Below are 17,635 nucleotides of genomic sequence, written 5' to 3'. Positions count from 1 at the left end.
CCAAACAAGCTACACTCCCCAGCTGTTTTAAATGTAGCATCATTTCCTATTGATTCCATTACTGGGACAATTCTTCTTCCCCATTCTCTGGTTTCAATAGCTCCTCAACCTCTCCCTTTTGAATTAAAAATAAAAAATGTCTTTTAACAAAGGCATTTTATAATTGTCTTTGTATTCAGCAATCTAAATATTTTATTTAAAACATCTGTTTGCATAATACCTCATAAATGTACTAGCAGATATCATCCTTCTTCAAAGCAGTTGTTGCCACTTTTATTTAATTTACCAGAGAAAATCAACAAAATTGCTCTTTAACTGGAAAGCCTTTCTACTAAGCCAGTATAAAATTATATTTGCCAGGCCAAAGCTGCAACTTTGGTTCTTGCTATACCAAAATAGTTCTTTTTTTAAAAAAAGTATGGAGGGTTTATTTTTCTTTTTTTAAAAAAGTATAAACATTGTATCATTAACTTTAAATATATAGGTGTTTTTTTAAAAAAACGCCCTTATATTAAAAATAAGGATATACTGCTCCTAAAAACAGTACCGAAGACAGTTGCATTTTAATGGCTTTTGTTTGGGAAGCAACATCAATATCTGTACTCCATAATGTTGTAAAGTTTTAAGCATTATTACAGTAGTCAGCTAGATTTTGCTTGTCATTTTTAGGGGGGAGAAAACATCAATGGAGAGAGTACATGTTTAAAGCTCTTTGTTTTCCTAGTGTTCCCAGGGTTTCCTTGCATTCAAAACTCCACTACAAATTCTGTTTTTTGTGAGAGCCAAAAGGAGTAAGTGTTTAACTTATAATAGGTTGACACTGCAGTAGAATTGGCAAACTGCTCTCCCTCACTCAAGAAATAAATACACAAACATTCTATGGTATGTCTAAATAAGACGAGATTACTTTTTCTACTGAAATAAATCAAACTACATCTTTCTGATGCACTAACAGTATGAGAAGGAAATGATTATGGCTCCCTGCTGGCATCCTGTTATGACTGACAGGAAAAACCAACAACTTTGCCATTTGGGATGTCTTGTTCAGGAACTTTCTGGAGGATAGTAAATTGCTGTTGGCACAAAGACCGAAAAATAAAATGATTTGATTCAGCAGTTTTCATTCTGAAATCTCCTAGTGCTAAAGGAAGAAGTAAATATTCATCAAATGATCAATATATATATATATATATTGATTTTTATTCCACATTAGCAGCTCAAAGTCAAGATTCCTGACAAGGTGGAGGTTGGGGTTTGAATGATTCTCTTTGTAATAAGGATATAGGCCCTAGGCTGAGTGTTACTGTGTATTCTGGATCTCTAGGAAAAAGAGCATTAGAGTCATAGGAGGCTAAATTTTTAATATTTAAGAACTCTATAGGGCCAGACTCTCTCGTTCCTTTTTGATAACTAAATTGTTGTTATTCACATGGAAAATAAATTATGTTGTTCCTACTTGCATCAGTCTGCTATCATCTAAGAATAACTCTTTTGCCCAATTTCTATGTTATTCTGATATTTTTTTGATATTGCACCTGAATAATTATGATCTTTACCATTATGGGTATATATAACTGTAGTTAGACAGAAGCAGTAGGTCAGCCAGATAAAAGAGAGACACCTTATTTATTCTCCTTATGCATCTTCCATTCATGATTGCTTGCTGTGAACATCAGAATAATCTGAACTGATGGGGTGGGGGGGGGGAGGAAATGGCCTTAATGTTAGCTAGACTTTGCATGACAAGTCCAGCAGAAGTAAGAAAGCAATTAAATACTGGTAAGAAAAGTTGCTTAAAAAGGAACTGCATCCTTTCTTTCAGGCACCAGATACAAACTGTACCCCTGGCTGAAAATAAATAAATCAACTACATAAAAATGTATTCTATGGAATGCAAAATATTGAAAATAAAAAGACATGCCACCTTCATAAGTGCTTTGCTGTTATTAAAAAAATGGCTTTAGCATGCCTTCTCTTATATTTTAAAATTGCATTCATTGCTGTGAAAAAAGAAAGGGGATTTGTTTACTGCCTTCCAGTCTAAGGCACAAAGGGTGTAACTAGCAGAGTGTTAACAAATTTCCCAGCTGTCATAGATGCTTACAATTCAGCAAACATCTTTAACTGCACAGCTCTAAAATTAAATTTTCCAAACATTACTCCTAATGCTTTAATGGTATGCAAATTGCCAAGAATTCAGCAGCACCAGAGAAGCTGACCTCTCACCAATATAAATAGTTTATTTTTAGAAGAGTTGTATTTTTTTTTAAGAGAGAGGCTCTGGACATTACAAGGAGTACCATTGACTGGATGTGTCAGTGATGTATCTTTGTAGCAGCCAAAGGAAAACCGATTTGGGGACATGTGCCAGCTTTTAATGTGAAAACAGCTTGAGTAAATCCTCTGTATGAATTTCTAAATAACTGCTGCTAGCAGGATGAATAAATCACTAGTTTGTTTTCCCCAGTATGGGGCTCCAATATGATTTGGGCTCCAACTTCCATCAACCCTTTTATGCTGGCAGGGACTGACAGGAGTTAGAATCTAAAATAATTAAAGGCATCCAGTCAGAAAAGGCTGTGCTTCAGCTGCACTTCCCATAATATCAAAAGATAGTGGTGTTGTTGCTGATCATAATCAAGAAACTGTTTTTGACCTCACTCCACATCCTAAAATTCCCCATCCCAAATGTAGTTTTCCTGCCCTATGAGATCCTTCTTGGAATTCCCTGCCGAATGAGAAGTCCTATCCATTTCACTGGTGAAGAATAGTTTGTTTTTGCAGATGATTTTAGCCACAGTGATACATTCTGGCCTATTGAGACAAAAGGTTAATTTGTCCCTGTATGAAATTCCATTTCTAAATACTGGTTGCATCTCTGTTCTTTCCAATTGCCAAGAAAAGCTTTTTAAAACCGGTTTTCCATTCAAATTTCTTGGAGTGGGGTGGAATATGAATATTGAAACACATATTTTTGAGCCAATATATCTGTAAGTGTGACACTGTCTTTTGATTATGTATAACTAAAAAGAATAAAATATAGTGACTTGAACACTACAGCTTTCTAACAACTGATATATTTGGTAGTTATGTGCAATGAGGAAGAGAGAGTATGCCTATTAAGAAGACATATGATCAGTGTTTCATAAAATGAATTCAGGTTTAAGATAATAAATGCTTTGAAATATTGGTTGAATTCTAATTTTTATTCTGCTCATGAAAATGAACCTCACCTAAACAATCTCACAGAATAAGCTTTTCCAGTACTATCTGTTCCTGAATGCTGGAGAACTTTCCCAGACACTCATTCTATAAATTTAATAATTTGTTCATTCATCCATTCTATAAACAGATATGTATAATGACATGTGGTTTGGGAAGCTGCAAAGGAATTGATAAATATTAGATGCTTCTCCTAGGTTCCAAACTTGGACTTTCTCTTCAGTAAATCTCTAATGTTGCCATAAGATTTGGAGTATTATACTAAGTCTACAACAGTGTGGTCTTTTAGGGTTTTCCCTTTTCCCCCCAGGTGTTTTGCAATTCATATCTTGTTCATCCATGCAAGACATTCTTACCACAGATCTTTGGGAGACAATGATTTGATCACAGCTGCACAGTAAATGTAGCAGAGCAATGGATTTGCACTCTATCACACTGAATATTCCTACTGTAGCAAATTGTGATAGAAATGTTAGAAATGAATAAATATTAAATCATAAACCAACTTCCCAAATTCAAATCATAAAAAGACAAAGCATGTTAGGGAGGATCAGAAATGTTTCATCTGAGAGAAGCCATTGTTTTGGAAAGAGATGTTTATTTAGTTACAATGTCTGCTAGCTTTCTTGAACACTGGTAGCAAAGCAGTATAAAACACAGCAAACAAATAAACACATTTCAAAATAATTTGCTCAAGTGTTGGCAAAATAATATGGAAAGGATGATGTCAGTTCAGCATCAGTGACATTCTGGGACTGGTAAATGTAAGCATCTGTCTGTCTGTCACATTCAACCACAAATGTAGTAATCTATCACATATTGATAGCATTAATTATGAAGGATTGTATCTGGGAAATATGCTATCTTACCTGTGTTGTCTGATTAAAAGATACACACACTCCTTATATTACTGTGCATTTATTCATTAAAAACCCATTAAGGATATTTAAAAGACTAGTATCTATTTGTTTTCAATTTTTACTTTTGGAACCAATCTTGAAAGTATGCCAACATCAATTTGTGTAGCCAAAGCTAGCACTTTGGATTGCACCTAGAAATTTGTTGCCACCTAATTCAGAGCTCATGGAAGAGGTGTGATATGACCATGGCAATAAACACTAGTCACCAAATTGGTCATTGCAGCTGGAGACGGGCTAGTTTCTTGGATTTATAAGGCTGATAACATATTATAGGAGGGGAATGCTGCCAGAAGTCTTGAAGGAGGCAGTGATACATTTCTCATCTTTAAGGGTTCCTTCTGGTTGTTCCCCTGTCATGCCAGATAAACCTGAAATTCTCTGGCATCACCATCAAGGTTCTTTGCTCAAGTGGTATCCTTTGTGGGATAGCACTGTCCCTGAAAAAGGAGGTCCATCATTTGGGGATCTTCCAGGATGGCCATTCTTAATAGAATGGTTTAATCCCAAACTGTAGCCTATTAGAACAGCATGGCCTTCTTTGCAGTTCAACTGTGGCTCTACCTGGGGCAAGAAGATCTTGCTGCGGTGATCCATGTTCTTGTTATCACACATTTAGACCTGCTGCAACATGGGGCTGCCTTTTAAGAAGCTAACATCTGTGTTATGGGCACTGCTAGTGCTAACGTAGAAAACCTAAATGACTTGGCACCAAATTATCTGCAGGACCTCATTCTTGCATTGGAATTGGCCTGGCCAGTTGAGTCTAACCATGAGAAGCAGCTAGCAGATGTCCACTTTAGGGAGGTGAGGAGGACTATGGCTTGGAAGAACTGATTTTCACTGGTAGCACTGGTCCTTTGGAATGACGTCCCATTGGAAATCAAGTTTATTTCAACTTCGACTGCTTTCCAAATCATCTCCAAACAGATGAATTAATTGATTTCCTTCAAACACCAAATCTTATTTCTCACTAAAGTGATTTACAAGTATAATTAGCAGATAAGATGCAAAATTAGCTGAGTAATCTATAATATCTTTATAACTTTAAAATATTCTTAAAATGTTTGTGCTTTTTTTCTTGACTTTTGAGGATTACAGTAGCCTCTGAAGATACAGAAGTTTTTTTTTTAAATTAAAATAATCAATACCTACTTGATGTTTTCAGAACCTCCCTGAAATTACAATGATATCAATAGCACATGAGCTGTTGGCATGGGAAAAGAGTCTTAACTACAGTGCCATGCAATAGATAACGTCATATAAAAATCAGAAAGAGCTCTTTGAACCTCACTTCTGCTTCGATTAGTGCACACTGAAAGATTTGCAGTAGCTAGGTAAAACAGTACATATAGTATTGAAACAGTGGTTGATGTAGTGGATGACAAACAAACTCTTTGTTTAATTACACTAATTGGGACTGGAAACTCTGTTGCCAAGGAAAGCAATCATAAGTCAAACAACTACGCTGCTTAGTGACAGTAATTCCAGCAGTCCAGGTTGCATTGTTAAGTGAAGACAATGCAGCTCTTTAAGCAAGGATTTCATGTGACTGCAGCTGACACTGTGGCGGCATATCCAAAAAAACAATTTAAAAGCAGGGGTCCTCGGTGCTCTCTGCACTTGGCTGTTTTCTTGCAGATGTTTCATTACTCATGAATATCGTGATAATGTTACCTAGGCTGGGTAATGAAACATCTGCAAGAAAACAACCAAACGTTGAATAATTGGAAATAGTACTTTATACATAATGTTACTCACTTTCGGGAATTGTTTTCCCAGTTTCCCTTTTTACAAAAGGATGGAACATTAAAAAAAGCTAAAGAAAGCCATGTTTTGTATGTTTCCCTATTGAAGGCTAGGAAAAGATACAAACAGCTGAGGCAATTCCACATTTGAACCTTGGATAAAGCTTGTTCTTAAATTGAGTTTGTAGGAATTCTGAAATGAGTTGGGGTAATTTAGAATAGTTTGTTATTTAACTGAAACAAAATGGTTTAACTGATCTAATTCAAATTCTTTCTGTCTGACTGCAATCTATTGTTCCAGATTTCTGTGATATTTTAATTAATTTTGCCACAACAGCTTTGTTACTCGGGTGAAACCCCATGGCAACAATGGAAATATTGGGTGCAGTGTTTGCAGTTGGATCAGAATGGCCCTTCTGCTCAAATCACTTCCAAAATATTGGAAAAGATGGAGTGATTTGGGGAGAAGAATCCTTTGTTTTTCCATACCATCTAGTCATTGTTAACTTGTCTGTCATCCTAAGCCTTGACTATTTAGTTAACTAATTGAACATAGAACATAGAATAATAAGAGCTGGACAGAACCTTGGAGGTCTTTTAGTCCAGCCCCCTGCTCCAGCAGAAGACCCTATACCATTTCAGACAAAGTATTGTCCACCACAACATCTGAAGGATAGGTATTCCTTTGGTTGATTGCTCTCACCATTAGGAAATTTCTCCTTCATTCTAGGTTGCTTTTTTCCTCGGTTAATTTCCAGCCATTGTTTCTTGTCTTGCCTTTTGGTACTTTGGAAAATTGATTTAATATCTCATTGGTTTTATGGAAAAGATCAGTGATTGAAATCTCAGTGGTTTTATGGAAAAGATCAGTGATTGAAATCTCATATCTTGCTGCTTGAACCCTGACAAGAAGTTGCACTGTATTTTGGAAAGAGTATTGTAATTCCTAGTGACTATCTTTCACTTCCTTTAGAAGAATCTACTATAGTGAAAGGTGGCATAGATATTCCTCATCATAGGGAGATCTTGGCTACAAATTTCACCATACTTTGGCCCAGTTTTAAAACACTGATTTTAAATAGTTCATTTTCCAAAACCCTGGTCATTCTTTCACGTCTAATATTCCTGCAACTTAGTAAATATGGTTTAGCCCTCTGAGTTGTTTTCCAGGACACTGGAAAACATCTACTCAAATCATACTTCAAAATTGGGAAAGAAACCAGAAAAGATTACAATGTAATGACCTTAGACATAACTGATAATTTATGGAGAACCAGATACCATTCTTGGTTGGTCTCTGCACTGTACATAACTACTATTGTGGACATTTTATTGGAAAGTGCTCCTGAATAACAACAACAACAGGCAATTTGAATAACAAATAAAGATCTACTGACATCTTTGAGTCACAAGCTCAATAAGTTTCTTCAGGAAAAACCCTGAAGAGTGGTTGTAGCCAATGGTTTGCTTGGATGTATACAGTATTTGGCTGCCTAGAAAAATGTAACATGGGAGCTTCAGAGTTGACTGTGTCTTTCAAGGGTGGGCATTAGAGCTGACAGCTCTACTATTGCTTAGTGTCTATCTGGCTACATTCCTATGGCAGCTATTTTATACTTTAAAAATCCAACCCACACAATCTTTTGTGGCAGTACAAATTGTCAAACCTCAACATGTCAAAATTCCAAACATGCCCACAAGCCTTTAGCTAAAAAGCTTGAAGACCCTGCTCTGCAGTGACTGGCAGCAACTGGCTGAGACTTCTTCTCCGTCTGGACCCTTCTTCACTCAAAGCATATAGTATACTTGTAGTCTGCAGCTGACTCCTGCGAGTTCCTTGGACTGCAAGGCGATCAAACTGGTCAGTCCTAGAGGAGATCAACCCTGACTGCTCTTTAGAAGGCCAGATCCTGAAGCTAAAACTCAAATACTTTGGCCACCTAATGAGAAGGAAGGACTCACTGGAGAAGAGCCTAATGCTGGGAAAGATTGAGGGCAATAGAAGAAGGGGACGACAGAGAATGAGGTGGCTGGATGGAGTCATTGAAGCAGTAGGCGTGAGCTTAGATGGACTCCAGAAGATGGTAGAGGACAGGAAGGCCTGGAGGAACATTGTCCATAGGGTCGCGATGGGTCAGACACGACTTCGCAACTAACAACAAGTCTGCAGCTTTTTCCCCCTTACCCCCTCCCCAGCTAGCACTATTTATTTTATGGAAAGAAGTCTTTCTGTACTTTTAACTATTGCAGCATTTCTCTGTGCATCAAATAGACACTCGCCATAGACTACCTGCGCCGTATCAGAGGGGATGGAAAGATTTCCCTTGTTTGTGCTTATATGCAAACTATTAAACATATTGTGCAAGTTTGCCCATGACATGAAGCAATGTCAGAGGCAATTGCCTGGATTACTCAATTGGACATCCAGTTGTTAGGCCACTGCCATACCCCCATAGACATTTTGGGTATAATTATGTGGATTGTGTGCACATGTTTACTTCTCTTTTGTCATGTTTTCATCATATGCATAATGATAATAATAACAACAGCAGCAACAGTGAGGCACTACCTTGACATGATTGTGGGAGTTGTGTGCTCTGAGGAAGATGACAGCTATGCCAGATGTTCTGGACAGGTCTCATCAGAGGAGTCAGACAAAGAGTGTCTCTCCCATTAAAAATATGGTGAGAGATAAATTTTAGAAAGCCATACCTGCTCAGACATTACTCGGGTTAACAAGGTCCACACTAGATGTTGAAGTTCCTGGATACCTGGTGAAAAAAAAGGGCTAAGTCTGCCTTAGTCCCAGGGAAAGGACTCGATAGGTAGACAAAAATGCCAAACCCAGTCTGAACGTGGATGACTACAAATCATAATAATAATTTTAAAAAACTAGCTACAGAAACCCTGCCCCTTCTAATGTTCTTTACAACAAGTGAGACACCCAATTGTAGAAAACTTCTGAACTACATATAGAAACCTTCCTTCTTAAGAAATAGATACTTTATATGGGTAGACCAAATTAAGTTGCAAATTGATACTTCTTTATGAAGCTCATTGCAATTATAATCAGCATGTTAGGATTTTAGTGGAGCATGTTGTATGAAAACAATGCCATATTGGCCCCCAAGTGCTCTTGAACTCAACCTTGCCTCTGTACTTTTCCAGCTACCCAGGGATAAACATGGCAAGCAGCCAAATGTATCTCCATATCATCTCCTGTGCTAAGCTCCAGAATCCAACTCATCAGCACAGCTGCAATACATAATGTAGCTACATTCTAAAGCCAAAGAGAATTCTATATTACTTTGATCAAGAAATTGTCTAAAAGAAAACACCCTGATAAATGTATTTCATGTTGTTTAAAGTTGAGGTTGCTGGGTAGTCCTTAGAAAGCTGATTGGTCCAATGAGACATCTCTGCTGTTGTATTTACCTTATTAATAAAACAAACAACAGAAATGCAAGTTTGGTATATGAAGCTACTAAGTGATCCCGTGGATAAATGAATAATTCTTGGAAATTCAACACAAGTAATTCTATAATCCATGCTCTGGCATTTACATGACTGTAATGGAAATAATACAGCTGTTAACAAAATTATATAATGATAAACTACATATATTGCTTCAAGATAAACATAACTTTCTCAGCATCACCAGAAAAATTCATTTCCTAAACCTGAAAAAAAAGCCAATAAGGTTAGGAAGAGATTTTCACATAGGCACATACACATGTGTTTCCAATTTGATTGACAATAACAAAATAATATAGCATATTATAATATACATCAACAAATAGCTTTAATGGAATTATTGTCCATCTCTCTCTGTCTCTCTCTCTCTCTACACACACACACACACACACACACACACACACACACAAACACACACACACACACACACACACACAGAGAGAGAGAGAGAGAGAGAGAGAGAGAGAGAGAGAGAGAGAGAGAGAGAGAGAGAGAGAGAGAGAGAGAGAGAGATTTGGTCTATGGTTAAGGCCAGTGGGGAAATGGGAGGAGAAAGTATGTTGGATATGTTTGCCACCTTGAGTTATTTGTAAAAATAATAAAGGCAGAATACAAATAAATACATAAAAATATATCCAGAGATTGTTTTCACTGAGCTTCTTTGTTGACTTCAGACTTCACATGTCTCTAGACACTTCCCTCTGACATTAGTTGAAAAATCCTGGTGAAGAATACACTATGATCAATACATCACAAAAGTTGGATTCATTCACCAGTGCTAAGCCAGATCTAAACAATATACATTGTACATTCAGTTGGCATCAAAACTTCCACCATGCAGGAAAGCTGTGGAGCCCAGTTCATGAATTTAGACAAAAGCTAGGAGAACTGGGTCAGCTGTCAGTAAGCAGGCACAAATACATACAGGCAGTGGTGGGATACAAATATGTGAACAACTAGTTCTCTGTGTAGATGCCATTTCCGGAAGTCCATTCTGGGCCTGGTCAACAAAAAATTAGTTACCGGTTCTGCCAAACTGGTGCAAACTGGCTGAACCCCACCACTGCATATAGGGTTGCTGAGGTCAGGTGGAAGGTGCTTTTTGTTGACAAGAAGACCCTAATTTGTTTCTTTAGTTGTTAGAACTGACACAGAAAGGACAAAGTTGCAATATGAGCAGATAGCTGTGCATTCTTAACTTACTGCTTGGACAAAGTATACAGCAAAATACTTAGAGATGTTGTTGTTGTTGTTGTTAGTTGCGAAGTTGTGTCTGGCCCATTGTGACCCTATGGACAACATTCCTTCAGGCCTTCCTGTCCTCTACCATCTTCTGGAGTCCATTTAAGCTCACGCCTACTGCTTCAGTGACTCCATCCAGCCACCTCATTCTCTGTCGTCCCCTTCTTCTATTGCCCTCAATCTTTCCCACCATCAGGCTCTTCTCCAGTGAGTCCTTCCTTCTCATTAGGTGGCCAAAGTATTTGAGTTTTAGCTTCAGGATTTGGCCTTCTAAAGAGCAGTCAGGCTTGATCTCCTCTAGGACTGACCGGTTTGATCGCCTTGCAGTCCAAGGGACTCACAGGAGTCTTCTCCAGCACCATAGTTCAAAGGCCTCAATTCTTTGGCGCTCAGCCTTTCTTATGATCCAACTTTCAAAGCCATACATTGCAGCTGGGAAGACCATTGCCTTGACTATATGCACTTTTGTTGGCAGGGTGATGTCTCTGCTCTTTTTTTTGCCATGGCTTTCCTCCCCAGGAGCAAGCGTCTTTTAATTTCTTGGCTACAGTCCCCATCTGTGGTGCTCTTGGAGCCCAGGAAAATAAAATCTGTCACTACCTCCATTTCTTCCCCATCTATTTGCCAGGAATTGAGAGGGCCAGATGCCATGATCTTGGTTTTCTTAATGTTAAGTTTCAAGCCAACTTTTGCACTCTTCTTCTTCACCCGCAACAAGAGGCTTTTTAGTTCCTCTTCACTTTCTGCCATTAGAGTGGTATCATCTGCATATCTTAGGTACAGAGATAATGTTTGCTGTTTTGTAAACTTTTTGGGTTTCCAAATTATTTCTCTTTTTTCCTGTGGTTTGTGTAGCAGAGATGTTTGATAATACCACTGGTCCTAGAAAAAAATTGATTTGTAATTATACCTAAGACAGTTAATCAAGAAAAAAAAATTCCTCTAAAAGATTAATGGAAAGTGGCATGGTTCATAATCTCCCCCACCCCAATACTTTTATAAAAAGGGTCATTAAAAATCAATACAATAATTATTACAATCACGCTTAATATCACTGTGAATATATTCATTTAATCTCAAACCGGCAACTTTATATAAGCATTTGTTATGAATTAAAAACAAGGTTTCATTCCTTATTGTTTCCTTTTTCTAGGCAGAGGTTCAGCTATGCTTTCTGGAAGCACAAAGAGATGCTGTTGAACAGATGTCCTTAAAGCTATACAGTGAGCAGTACAACAGCAGCAGCAATCGAAAGGAAGAATTTGCGGATATGTCAAAAGTTCACACAGTGGGAAGTAATGGGTAGGGAGCTATTCTTTTTGTTGTTTTATTCTCAGTGATCTGTATCTTCTTTTTTTTAAAAAACTTCTCTTCCCCACTTCTATGTTAGCCAGAAAGATTTTTCTTACTAAGCCAAAAGACAGGGAATCCATCATTCTCTCTCTCTCTCTCTCTCTCTCTCTCTCTCTCTCTCTCTCTCTCTCTCTCTCTCTTTTCTTTCTTTCTCTCTCTCTCTCTCTCTCTTTTTCTCTCCCCCCGCATGTGTGTGCGCATGTGTGTGTGTGTACTGTAGAACATCAGTCTGCTGCAACTCATTTCCCAAACTTATTTGTTCACTGACTGGGCAAACTAATTACAGCTGACCAAGTTTGTTTAAAGGTTTCATCCTGGAATGCATTGATTTGTATTTTTATGCTTGTATTTTATTTGTTCTGCACCATTTGTACAAAAAAATGAGTGCAAAATTAAATGAAATCTAGCATTTTTCCCAGCATCAACCTAAATATCTATCTTTCACAGACTTCCCCCCCCCCCAGCTATGGTCAATCTAATGTCCCTGCAAAATTGACAGTTCAGGCATTTCAAAGATTACCTGATATAACCTGGTAATTAATTGTAATAATCACTGCTGCTAGTTGCAATGCAGTGCTGGTGACCTCTGGGCCAATGGCTTTGAAGCAAAATGGGATTAATTATAGACAAAATAGAACTCACTACATAATCAGGACCTCCTAATATATGTAGCAAAATGTAGCTTTTAAATTCAGCTCTGCTGCCTCCAAATAAAATGGATATAATGTAATGGAAAATAGAAAGTATATTTATTTTATTTATTTTATTTTAATTACATTTATATCCTGCCCTTCTCCGAAGACTCAGGGCGGCTTACAAGCTTAGCAGTAGCCTTCATTCTATGTATATGCCTGCTTGTTAGGGCTTTCACACACACACACCCCAAGCGGCATTATTACAAAGTCAGCTTAATTGCCCCCAACAATCTGGGTCCTCATTTTACCTACCTCGGAAGGATGGAAGGCTGAGTCAACCTTGAGCCTGGTGGGATGCGAACCTGCACTAATTGCAGGCAGCTGATGTTACTTAAGGAGGCATTAGCCCACTGCTCCACCAAGGCATTGTGTTATAGGACAGACTTAATATTTCCCATACGCAGTTCACTTATTCTAGGTCTGCTGAGGTTCTTTACATCTACATTACTGTACTGTACTATATTGGACAGTGACCTGCTTTTTAACAGAGTTGTTGCCCCCCCTCCTCTTTCAAATGTATGTGTATGAATATGTACATATGGCAAGGTATGTATATGATATTTTAATATATTAGTGCCTTTAGTGTAGTGTGTATGTGTATGCTAGAAGTCATTTGCTCCTTTTTGTCAGTTGCAACCTCACTTGCACATTTTAAAGGCACCCAAAAACATGTATAATATCCATGTTGGAAATAAATCCAATATAAGTAAGTTATGGTTAAAACTACCCATGTAGCAAAGTTATTCACTTCCAACATGGACATCTATTGTCGCATGATGCAAGTTGTTCCAAATAAAGCTGTCTTTTGTAATTGAATGATGGTGATTTTGTCAGTGTTGATGGTATTCAAGTGGTACTCCAAACATTTTGGCTTGCACCTAAGACCCCTCTTACTATTGTTACTATCTTTGCTTTCTGTTGCAATGGTAGTTCTACTTCTATTTGCAGATCTTTTTATTTTGTGATTTTCTCCAGTTCTTTGTCCTCTATGCAGCTGTCTTCAGGCACTGCCACACCCATTATCCAGACTTTTTTATCTTTCTTATCGACAATTATTAAGTCTAAGGTGTTATATGGCAGCTGCTTGTCTGTTTGAAATCTAGAGGCCCAGACCACTTTAACTTCTTCATTTTCTATTACTTTGTCTGTTTAGTAGTCCCACCTGTTCTTGTTTGCTGGCAAATAATATTTCTTGCACCGTTGTTGCTACTTTGTCATCCCATTTTTTATAGTCAGTCTGTGTGCACTTCTTGCAGAAGCAATTATTATTGTTATTGTTGTTGTTATTATTATTGAATTATACTTTTATTGGCAGTGTATGCACGTACCTTTTACTTACAGTAATTTGATGTGCATAAAAGTACATTTTCATGGAATGGCTGTGCAACTTGTGTAACGTGTGTATGAAAATCCTATCTATGCCTAAAGATTCAAAAATGCTATTATTGTTTCCTTACACGAAGGGAAAAAGTTCCAAAAGTTCCAAAAGTAAACTTTAGGGATATTGGTTTCTTCAATATGCTTCAGTAGTTATTTGAAGTATAGAACAGGTAGCAGAGAGCCAACTTTGGGAAGTACAATGTGTTGTTATATAAACAGGACTGTACAAACAAGATTTTTCCTCTTCAGAAAGTCATGATGAAATGAATGAATAAAAGAAAGAAAATTTAATGTATGTTGATTTAGACAAGTTTATGATAAAGTGAGTAGGCTTGAATAATAGGTTGTTTTGCACATATCTGAAATCAAAGGGAGATTGCTGATGCACTAAGATTGATATATGATGGGAATAAACCTGGCATGAGAATAAATGGAAATCTCAGTGAATGATTCAACAGTGAGCAGACAATAAAATGAGATATCCTTGGTCTTTAATGTATTTATTGATAAATGTAATAGAAATGTTTGTAATAACAGCAATACATTACATATGTAGTAATATGTCTGCATTTTTATATGCAGATGATCTGTTATTGGCTAAGATCAAATTAATTTACAGTAAATGTTAATTAGATTGTATGATGCAATAAGGATCATGAATCTGAACAGTTGTGTATCAGACCAAATAAAATAGAATGAATGATTGCAAGGTAAGAAATTAGAGTTGGTAGATGAATTTATGAATCTTAGTAAAATGTTCACCAAGACTGGGGAAAAAGATGGAGAAATTTGAGGTGTATAAATGTCAGTAGAAAGATAATGGGTAATATGTAGTCTGTTGTGATGAATATTTGTGACCAAAAGCTAAAATAGCTATGTGTAAGAATATGTTTCTGCCCATTTGGATGTATGAAAGTGAGAGGTGGATATGTTAGCAGAATCATAAAGATAAATTGGATGTAATGGGAATGGAAAGCTTAAAACATGTGCCTGGTAAAAGAAGAGATCAGATCAAGAATGAATAAGTGCTGAATGAGAAACTTAAAAGAACAAAATATGATGTGTGAAGTGGTGTATTAATATAGTAGAAGCAAGAAGGCTTTGCAAGGATAGAAACATGTGGAGAGATATAGTAAATGCAGCTGGCATGAACTAAATTCAGATTTCTTTTTCTTTTTTTTAGCTGGTGCCTTTAATTTGATTTACTACTTCTTACTGGGTTTTTTTTGTTTGTTTGTTTGCATAACATTGCTTACCTTGAATTATGTGCTGGGTCTCTCTCTGGGTGCTGTAGTGTTTAAACTAGGATTTTATATCCTTAGAAATAGACAGTTCTGGAAACCAACAAAGAGGTGAGAAATCAGATTTCATTCTGAGGTCAGAGTCTTGGAAGATGACACAAAAAAACCATAAATGGTCAGATTAGATTAGATTAGATTAGATTAGATTAGATTAGATTAGATTAGATTAGATTAGATTAGATTAGATTAGATATAATTTCACCATGGAACTCCATTCACGGACTGCTCTTAATAGTATTTTTACTCAAACTATTGCTGATAGCTAATGTTGACAGTTTAACATGGTGCACCAAGACATCATTATAATGCTTGCGCTGATTTCACTGCTTCATGTTATAACTGCAAAAAACAACAACAAAACAACAAAATAAAACAAAACCCTAGGCAGAGTTTGAAAGGTAATGCATGTTTCCTTATTTGTCTGTACTTAGCTAATAAAAGCCACATGCTACAATAATGTACAGTTCCAAAGAAATATAAGATCATATTGCCATATTTATTTATTTATTTATTTTAATTCCATTTATATCCCGCCCTTCTCCGAAGACTCAGGGTGGCTTGCAAGCTTAGCAGTAGCCTTCATTCTATGTATATGCCTGCTTGTTAGGGCTTTCACACACACACCAAGCGGCATTATTACAAAGTCAGCTTAATTGCCCCCAACAATCTGGGTCCTCATTTTACCTACCTCGGAAGGATGGAAGGCTGAGTCAACCTTGAGCCTGGTGGGACTCGAACCTGCACTAATTGCAGGCAGCTGGTGTTACTTAAGGAGGCATCAGCCCACTGCTCCACCAAGGCTCTTGGTCCACCATATGACTTTTGGTGATTATTTTTTAATTCAGTAACCAGATGCATACATTCAGAGCTATGTGGAGGTGCATCGTCAACATTTTTAGCATTATATATCAAAGTGGTAATTTGTTAGTTCACTCAGAAAGTGAGAATGTTTCTGAACACAATCAAATCAAAAGAAAACTAAAACAGAATACAGCTGTAAATAAGATAAAAAGAATGTTAATCTAGTTCACTTAGAGAGGTCCATCACTGCAGACCTGCTTTATATATTGACCAAACTAATTATTCATGGTGGAAGGTTTTTTCACAAATTATATTTTAATAATAATAAATTATAGGCCAATATGACTCAGTTTGGTGTAGTGGTTAAAACATCATGTCAGAAACAAGGAAATTGTAAGTTCTAGTTCCACCGTAGAAACAAATATATGCATATACTGTATTTTATACATACTCATAGATTTGGGTACACAAATATACACACATACATACAACGAAGCATCCTTTCACATATTCTGGCTGTATGCCATTTATAATGAGGCTTATTTCTGAATATAAATGTCTGGGTAGAACTAAAATTTTCAAGTTATTTTTAAATTCTGCGCTGCTGGAATGAATAAACCACTTTCAAACTTTATTTGGGGAATAAAAAGCAAAACTGCTGAGCAGCAGAGCCAAGAAGATAAATTCCTAAAGATTAGAGAGGATGCAAGAAGAAAAATAGAAAAGTCATATTAGTTGATAATACTCTACTACAAAGAACATAAATGAATTTGTTCCAGCTGGTCTTATCAGGTTGTGGAGTAGGCACTCTGCCAGAAATACTGATTAGATATGTGATGCAAATTAGTTCAGTGATAATTTCTGCTCATCCATGAGATACTATGATGAACAACTACAGCCCATCAATATGGACTTGAGTCTGATTTTAGGATTTAATCCTAGAAAAGAAACTCATTCTATGCTTGAATACTTTGGAATTTGAGAAGTATGTTTTAATATATTCAAAGCCATTTTAGGTAGAATTGCATAGCATGAGAAATCTGTAGGAAAATTGGGATGGGGTGATGCAAAAAATTAAGATAGAGAGAAAGAGAGAGAGAGAGCTTTTTCATTCTAGGGCTGAGAGATAATGACTACTACATGAAACTGACTTTCAAGCAAAGTTTACAATTCATTAATGTTAAAACAATTTATTTGTATAAATCTGGAAAATTAATACCTACACCTCTGATAGAAATTGAAGCATCTTTCATTAACATATACAGTATCCAGGCAATCCTCAGAATATTTTTTGTAAACAGTTATGAGAATGATAATAATTATTAAACAAATGTATATGCCACCTGACTCCCAGCCACATATAAAGGCAGATGGCATGATTGCCATGGCCTGTTGGGCTTATCTTTAGATGTAGAGTAGGGGAAGGAAGTGGAGGCTGGGGTATCTGAGGGCAATAATGTCAGAGTAGGTGATTCCAATGAAGCCACTCTAGCTGAAACAGA

General features: G+C 36.8%; 1 protein-coding gene across 1 annotated transcript in view; it reads left to right on the top strand.

Moving 5' to 3' along the window:
• Nucleotides 1-17,635, top strand: part of AKAP6 (A-kinase anchoring protein 6) — a gene marked incomplete at its 5' end in the record, with an annotated part of 248,277 nt that overhangs the window by 120,214 nt on the left and 110,428 nt on the right. Inside the window, one exon of the mRNA XM_083352382.1 lies at nt 11,757-11,905. Within this exon, the coding sequence (XP_083208508.1) occupies nt 11,757-11,905 (149 nt within the window). The remainder of the gene's footprint in view (nt 1-11,756; nt 11,906-17,635) is intronic.

Source organism: Vipera ursinii, assembly GCF_947247035.1.
Source record: "Vipera ursinii genome assembly, chromosome: 1".
Taxonomy (NCBI): domain Eukaryota; kingdom Metazoa; phylum Chordata; class Lepidosauria; order Squamata; family Viperidae; genus Vipera; species Vipera ursinii.
This window is presented reverse-complemented; position numbering and strand designations above follow the sequence as displayed.